This window comes from Diabrotica virgifera, chromosome 1 (assembly GCF_917563875.1).
Source record: "Diabrotica virgifera virgifera chromosome 1, PGI_DIABVI_V3a".
In the NCBI taxonomy this organism is placed as follows: domain Eukaryota; kingdom Metazoa; phylum Arthropoda; class Insecta; order Coleoptera; family Chrysomelidae; genus Diabrotica; species Diabrotica virgifera.
Window position 1 is genome coordinate 150545389 of NC_065443.1, and position 8634 is coordinate 150554022.

The window sequence follows — 8634 nt, forward strand, 5'->3', positions numbered from 1 at the left end:
CAATTCGAATTCAAGGGTAACAATCTCCCAGCAAACTGGAAGTTGTGGAAGCAAAAATATCATATTTACATATTGGCTAGTGGGAAGTCAACTAAACCAGACAGCATAAAAATAGCAGTACTATTAAACTATTTAGGAGATGAGGGCATCCGTATCTATAATACCTTTGAGTATGAAGAAGGAGAAGACAAAAACAAATTGTCAGTAGTATTGGAAAAGTTTGATCAATACTGTGAGCCACTTAAAAATCAGGTATTTGAGCACTACAAATTTTTCAAACGAAACCAGTTACAGGGTGAAACAATAGAACAATTTGTCATGTCATTGAAAGAGTTAGCAAATTCATGTGATTTTAAAGAAAAAGATGTATTGATACGGGATAGGATTGTCCTTGGAGTTATAGATGAAAGAATACAGGAGAAATTATTACAAAAGCCAGATCTTAGTTTAGCTGAAGCTATAAACATATCCAGGTCAATGGAATCAAGTGTTTTAACCCAGAGACAAATAGCGGCAGACAGTGCATCCGTAAGTGCAATTAATAAACAATACATGCCAAATAATGATAGTGCGCGTAGTGCAACAAGTAGCAACTTTCAGAAAAATGAACAGTTTCGGTCTAAAGCAGAGCACAGCGGCAACAGTAAAAGTGCTGACATCAGGAGTGGCAGAACGGCTGGAGGTAACTGTATGAACTGCGGTCATAGAGAAATAACAACAAGGAGAGTGCTTGGTTGCATACATTTGATTGTCACACTAGACGCTAGCGACTCGATGAACTACTTACCGAACTACACGGCTAAAAGCGGGCGTGGCGGGATATTTAAAATTATTTTAGACTTCACTTAGCTATGAAGATCTATTTACAAAAACAAAATAACTGTATTTTTAAGTTTTCTTTAATGTTTTAGTGTAAAAACCTAATTTCTATGAAATAATTTGGAAATTGTAATATTATTTACACATTATCTTATTTATAATGTCATAAATAATATTAAAATTTTAAATTTTTTCATAGAAATTATATTTTCACACAAAAAATATTAAAAATACAGTTATGTTGGTTTTGTAAATAGGTCTTCGTAAAACATGGGAATAAACACTGGGAAAAAAACTACACATTTTATTTTTATTAATCTTCACAGCGACCTCTTTATTCATCTTATATTTTACAAAATGCAGATATTACTAGTTTGATTAGTAGCCTAAAAATATCTAAAGAAAAATATTTTTTTTCAGAACTTTCAGAAAAATAGAAAATAATATAAACACTGGGAAAAAAACTACATATATTTTATTTTTATTAATCCTCACGGGGACCCCCCACTTACCGCATGCATGTATGGAGTGCTGATAAAACAAAATAAGAAAATCTATGCAGTAAAATTGTTTTGAAATAATGATGTAAAACACAGATCAACACAAAATGCATGCATGTCCCCGCTCTTTATTCTTTAATTATCTTATCTTTTACAAAATGCAGATACATATTACAAATTTGACTAGTAGCCTAAAAAAATCTTAAGAAAAAAAATTATACAATACAAACAGAACTTTACTAAAGCTAAAATAAAAGCCTTTAAAATATCAACTAACTGTTGTAGTTCCCTCAGAACTTTTTAGAAAAATAGGATAAAATATATAAACACTGACAAAACAACTTCATACATTTACATTTTATTTTTATTAATCCTCACGGGGACCCCCCACTTACCGCATGCATGTATGGAGTGCTGATAAAACAAAATAGGGAAATCTATGCAGTAAAATTGTTTTGAAATAATGATGTAAAACACAGATCAACACAAAATGCATGCATGTCCCCGCTCTTCTTTATTCTTTATTTATCTTATAGTTTACAAAATGCAGATACATATTTGATTAGTAGCCTAAAAATCTCTAAAGGAAAATATTATATAATACACTGAGAACTTTACTAAAGCTAAAATACAAACCTTTAAAATATCAGCTTACAATAAATAAGTAAAATACTTTTAGGTGATAAACAAATCGAACAAACCTGCAATTTAAATAAATGTTTATAAGAGAAATCAAAATGTTTGCCATTAAAAATTGTTTAACTTTACACTATATAGTCCCCAGTACAAGGACCTAAAATTTCATTGATACATATAAGTTTTAAACTTTGTGTTTGCATTCCTTGCGACATGTCCGACAAACTTTTCGTCTGTGAAATCTTTCAGAGTTGCTATGTTTTCAAACGCTTAGTTCTCAAAGATGTCACTTTTACGTTATTGTCTCTCAATACAAGTTTGGTTTATTTAAATACAATTATGGTCACAGAGGAAAAGTTTGTCGTACATGTAGCAAGGAATGCATACAAAGCTTGAAACTTATATTATAATATAATATATCAGTGATATATTATAGATATACTATATTATAGATATATTATATCAGTGAGATTTTAGGTCCTTGTACTGGGGACTACTATACTATGTTAGTTATACAGTGATGAGTGTGCTGGAGTGTGCACAAAAGATGGAAAACACATTCAAGTTGTGGGATAAAAAGAAATGAAACTAGGAGGTGTGAGATTTAGCAATAAAAACTTATAAATTTACATTCTACTTATTGTTTCCCACCTTTAGATGTATCAGACGAGTTTGGCAATTGCCACAATGACAGTGACAGTTTTAGTTGACATGCTCCTCTGATATGTCTAAAGGTGGAAAACAATAAATGGAAAGTAAGTTTATAGGTGTTTATCGCTACATCTCCCACCTTCATTAGTTTCATTTCTTTTTATCTCAAACTGAATATGTTTTCCCTCTTTTGCATTATTTTGCCGATGATTAGCTTGCTCATCACTATATAAATGTGAATACAATATAATAAAATTTACCATTAACTATTTCACTGATCATTATTGTTATCAGATTTAGCCCTACAGCTCAGATTCCGTCTAAGGGAGGGATTATTAATTTTCTTATTAGTATTAATTTTCTTTTTTCGTAAATCATTTTTTTGCAAATCTTGAGAACTTCTATAAACATCATCATAATATTTCTTAATTATTAAGGATACAGACACATCTAGACAATAATTAAACACATAATCCAAATGTTGGTTACAAGTAAACCACTCCAGAGTTACATACTTTTTTATCAGAATTTTAATTTTTTTGACCAAATGGTTTATATGTCCATTAATGACTAATACCGCAATTACAATATCGTACATTTTGGCTAAATCTACTAGAAAATTTTTTGTAACATAATTTAAACTTAATTTATTATCACTATATTCTTTAAACATTGTAAATGTATGGTGTGGTTCCAAACAGTCAGATATGATATTAGCTGCACACACCTCACATTCTTTAATCGATTTAAGATTTTTTATTATAAACCCAGCAACATATGCTAATGTGTTACCTTCATGACCTGTAACATCTGTATCAGGTAATGGTAGAGCTAGATTTTCTATTTCATTCACATCTAAAACATCTAAATCAATAAAATCATTTTTGGTTATTGAACTTTCCAAAAAGTCTTGCAAATTATCAAGAATAGAGCCATCATCTGTTTCACAATTTTTATTAGAAGAAGGAGTAATTAAGTTATTAAGAACAGATGTTTTAAATGATGAAATAAACTGGTAGCAACTTGGATTTACATTTTCTGCTCCTAGATGGCGTATAGAGGCAAATGAGTTTTCCAAAGGATCTTGATTTAGAGCACGGGTTCTTAAAAACTTAAATCCCAAATCTTTACAAATATTCCACAACTCTTTTGTGGCTGCAATGGTTGTTAACCACCCTGACTTAAATGGCATTACCTTCTTTTTGACTTTTTCATCAATAAACATCCAGCTATTAATTTTAGGAAGAAGGCGATTCCACAGCACGGCATGAGCAGATCTATTAGACATACACCTACGATAAGGCTTGCCACATTCAGGCTTTGTTGTTCTGCCATTAAAGCTATCGAAAAGCTGATCTACATCATGCACAAATTCAGCAGTTTCGATAGCTTGAGAGGGTATATTATTATTTGGATTACTAACCATCTCTTCCAAAGTGGAAGCAACTGTATGACTGAGGGTCCGTGCGGCTACACACACTTTCATTTTTAAGCGACTATGAGTTTTGAGATGTAAATAAACCTCCCTTATCCGTCTTAATGCTTGAAAACGTTTTCTTTTGTCTATATTAAAACACTGTCTTATATGATCAATTTTGGCCATTTTTGTCTGATCAAACTGAATATGGTACTTTAAAAGAGCATTACGAGTTGACTTTAATAAATGTGGTGGGTCGAAAATTGTCAATATCTTATGATTATTGATGAAAAAGTGAGGCCCTGGTTCGTTATTTTCCCTACAAAGTAAGTTAATAGCAGCACGGTTTGTAGCACCTTGGTCACACACAGTACACAGTATTTTCAAACCGGTTTCTATTTCTACCTGACTAATCACTTGTGAAATTAAAACCTTCAAATCATGTGATTTTACAGAATGTTGTGTAAAAAAAAGCTATTGGTTGTTTCCAACTTTTGTGCAGACCATTGAGCATAAAAACTAGTGCATGATCAGCATACTCATTTTTACGACCCAATGGACCAAGATCTACATAACCAATGACTTTATCACTAAATTTATCGTAACTTAACTTCTGAGACAATGATATTTCATCAAAAACTAAGGAACAATATCTATCCAATGGTCCCATGGATTCTACTCTTTTACAAAGTTTCTTTAATAATTGAATTTCTATTCCAGCTGCAAAAGGAATGTTTTTTAATAGTTTCTGAAGGGTACTTTTAGCTGGCAATGGTATACTACGTCTCAAAAATCTGTAACATCTAGGACCCCTTTTGTACAAAGCCAAAGCATATACGTTATCACGTGTTGTCCAAGTAGGCCTTTTAACTTTAAGATTTGAAAAAGAACTTTTAAAAAATGATGCAATTGTAGGGTCCATATTTTCTTCTAATTCCCTAAACCTTTCACCTTTAGAAAACTCATATGCCAATTTTAATTTCTGTTTAGTTACTTTTAAACAGTTTTTCAATTTACAAATAGAATTTCTATGAGTACGATTTAAAAAATATAACTTTTTCTTTTTAGGAGACAAATCTCTTACTCTTGTTTCATTAATATCTTTCAAAATACGGGATCGCTTACATTTAGGTGTAATACTATACTCATTATCATGCTGACTGGAAATTGACCGTTTATTATTGACTGGGTTATTAATGGAGGATAATTTTGGAGGAACTATTTCTTTGTTACTAAAAATGTGTACATTTGAAACAGAGATTTCATCAGAAGAATGTGCAGGTATAGGCAAAAGTTGATCATGAACATTGGATATGTGAATTATTTTGGAGGGCACTGCATTATTTAAAAGTTTTGTTTTTAAGCTGCTTGTAAATTGTGTTTCCTCAAAATGATCTTCACATAAATAACACCTAGTTTCAGTAAATTCAATACCAATAATTTCAAACCAGTCATGACGTCTTTTTAAATCTTTATCTGGAAATCTAAAAAACTTTTTATTTGTATACTCTGGGTCTGTGACAGGATGAAAATACTTGTTATTACAATAGGACGCTAAACATCCGTGAACATATTTACCGGGTTGGGATTTAGAATTTGACATTGCAAAATGATAAAATAATATTACCTACATACAATATAACCACTATAAATTGTAACTAAACAGAACCTTTATTGATATTTTTAACCTACCTACTTACAAAACACTGACTTTTGTTGCAATACTAGTTTTTTATTTGTATTTACACTATAAAATGATAAACTAATTTTACAGTTGAGTACATTGGCAGAAAGTGGTTATGACAATCTGTGTGAATGAGGTGAACTTTGTATGTAAATTAATGCCAAAATAAAATTAGTTGTGAAAAACAAACAATAAACAAACCAGAAATGTTGCAAATTGTACTTAAATCTGAAAACGTCCCCAAGCGTCTTTTTTGTACCTCTATTTTTTCGATGTACTGAGTCTAAAATGTTCATAAAAATAACATGTGTGTTTACTTAATAACAGGCAGTAGCTGGTTTGTCGTTAGTGTCATGCGTGGAACACAATGGTGCTAAGTAACAAGTATGTGTTTTATCTCTCCAGGTATTAATGAGAACCATGGACTCAACTGTACCTACATACAATATAACTACCATACCTTTATTAACGTTTAACACCTTGGTTAGCGATCACTTAAACTAATAAGATGTAATTTTGTACCATTTTATCCTTATTTTGAAACCAATATGAGAAACTAAAAACTCTCGCTTTAGAGCATTTTAAATCATTTAATAACAATGGAAGCCAGCGTCTCACACGATATTACAGTCGATATTTTGTGTCAAATGCTGGCATCTCACACGGTAGCCAAGGTATTAACCTACCTACTTACATGTACCTACACTATACCTGTTATTCTATTCTATTAGTCTACTTGTCTCTTCTACTTGTCTACAAACATGGGAGGCCTATGTCCAGCAGTGGATCGAGAGGGGCTGATGATGATGATGATTAGTCTATATCACTTCTCTGGAATTCCAAGTTCCTGAAAATAAAACAGAAGGCAATTTTAATACAATGCATATAGAGAGTGGATATCGAGGTTAGGGAGTTGAACTAACTCAAAATGTAAAGTGATTTTCTTATTAAATTTATAAAAGTATTTCTAAGAATACACAAATAGCATTTTGCAACTAAGAAAAAAATAATATTTAATTACTGAAAAATACTGAATTAACATTACTTTTAGTAGAATGCAGTAATTAATCACATCATAGTTTTTGAGAAATTAACTCATAAAAGAAAGCAATTTTGATTTTGATGTGTGTAGACACCACATGAATGTAATTTAAAAATTTGGTTATATGTTAATTATTTACAATAATTATTAAAATTTATTGGCCACCATTTAAAGGGTACATTTTTGGACATATTTATTAATTTAAAAAGTCCACCGAACCCACTGCAGGAAACAGAGATTTTAGTTATCGAGGTCCATAAAACACAAAATATTTGTCATATACCTACCTACCAACAAAGTACTTTTTTTACCTTATGTCTCTGTGGATTAAAGTAAAAATATTTATTATGATATTGAATATTATATGACACACTAAATCTTAGAAGAGTACCTGCACTGGGGTTTGGAAATGAATACCAACAAAACGGAATATATGTGTGTTGGAGGTATACAGCAGGATCTATCCTTGGAAAATGAAATAACTACTAATCACTGTCAGGAATATAAATACTTGGGTCTTAAAATTACACAAGATGGAACAGACAAGAATAGCCAAGAAAAGTGCACACAAGGAGGGAAAGCTATGACATTATTAAACACAATCCTATGGGACCAAAAGTATCTCCAAAGAAAATAAACATAACATCTATCACAGCATTGTAACATATAGCAGCGAATTTTGATCACTAAAAGAAAAATCCGAAAAGATGCTCAGGAAAAGTGAAATGGACTTCTGGAGAAGATCTGCTCGTATATCAAGAATACATAAAATCAGAAATACAAGAATATTGGAGATAATGGATGTAAGCATACAATAATTAACAATATAAAAACAAAGCAACTAAGATGTTTTAAGCCACTACAACGTACGGAAGACGACAGATTACCTAAGAAAAGCTGGATAGAAGAAATTCATAGGGAAATTGGAAACATATATAGAGAAAGAGGCTTGAAGGAAGATATTATGTGTTACGATAGAGAAAAAGGCGATTATATATATAAAAAATTGTATTTTCACCTACCGATATTCAATTTCAGCAATTCCAGCACTATCCAGTAATGAAAATAGAAAATATGTTTAGTAGTATTCAGTACAAACCGCCAAATTATCTATCTATGCCGGGCCGGGAAATTGCAAATTCTAACGCACAAAATGGCGTCCTAAAAACAAAAACACAAAGTCAATGTCAATTGTCAAAAATGTAAATTTTCTGCACGGTACAATCAAAATACTTTATTGTACCATGGGTAAATTTTAGTTTCAGAAACAGCAGCGCCCCTATGTGCTACTTACCTGCGCAGAAAGAGTGTTCCAGTTATTGCCTATCTTTTGACTTCTCTCTTGTTGTTATTTCTCTATGACTGCGGTCTTCAACATGTACGAGGTAAGTGTCCTGCTTTTTATAGAACTTGTGGCCACTGTAACCGTAGGGGTCACTATCGTAAATTTTGCCGCAGCATGAATAGAGTACACGAAATTTCCGAAAACCTGGAAGACAGTACTGAAAAATTAGAAGTGCGTATAGACTCTATTGACTGTTCCGAAAATGTCGTGTGGACAATAGACTCAGTTGATGCTATTGAGTGGTTTGAGAGGATATCTCTCATGGGTACTAAAACTAATTTCAAAATTGATACGGGCAGTCATGTAAACATTTTAAATTTTAGTGATTTTAAAAACTTAAATATTCCATCTAATAAACTTTCATTAACACGTGTAAAACTTTCATCATATTCTGGTCACAAAATAGACACTATCGGACAGATTTATATAAATTGTGAATATAATAATATCCAGAAAAAACTTTTATTTTATGTTCTAAGGGATCCCTACCCTAGTTCTATTCTGGGACTTAGTGCTGCTAATGATTTAAAAATATTAAAC

The 8634-nt window shown here is 31.5% G+C and overlaps 1 protein-coding gene across 1 annotated transcript; it reads right to left on the reverse strand.

Moving 5' to 3' along the window:
- Nucleotides 1-1121: 1121 nt before the first annotated feature.
- Nucleotides 1122-8098, reverse strand: LOC126881182 (uncharacterized). Its single transcript, XM_050645272.1, has 3 exons — nt 8044-8098; nt 7772-7910; nt 1122-6554 (listed from the first exon to the last, which is right to left on the reverse strand). The coding sequence occupies exon 3, from the start codon at nt 4207-4209 to the stop codon at nt 2878-2880; it is 1332 nt and encodes a 443-aa protein (XP_050501229.1). The 5' UTR covers nt 4210-6554; nt 7772-7910; nt 8044-8098; the 3' UTR covers nt 1122-2877.
- Nucleotides 8099-8634: the final 536 nt, after the last annotated feature.

Bases quoted from the DNA above. Each gene is read 5' to 3' on its own strand.
- LOC126881182 (XM_050645272.1), bottom strand. From the start codon at position 4,209: ATGGCCAAAATTGATCATATAAGACAGTGTTTTAATATAGACAAAAGA.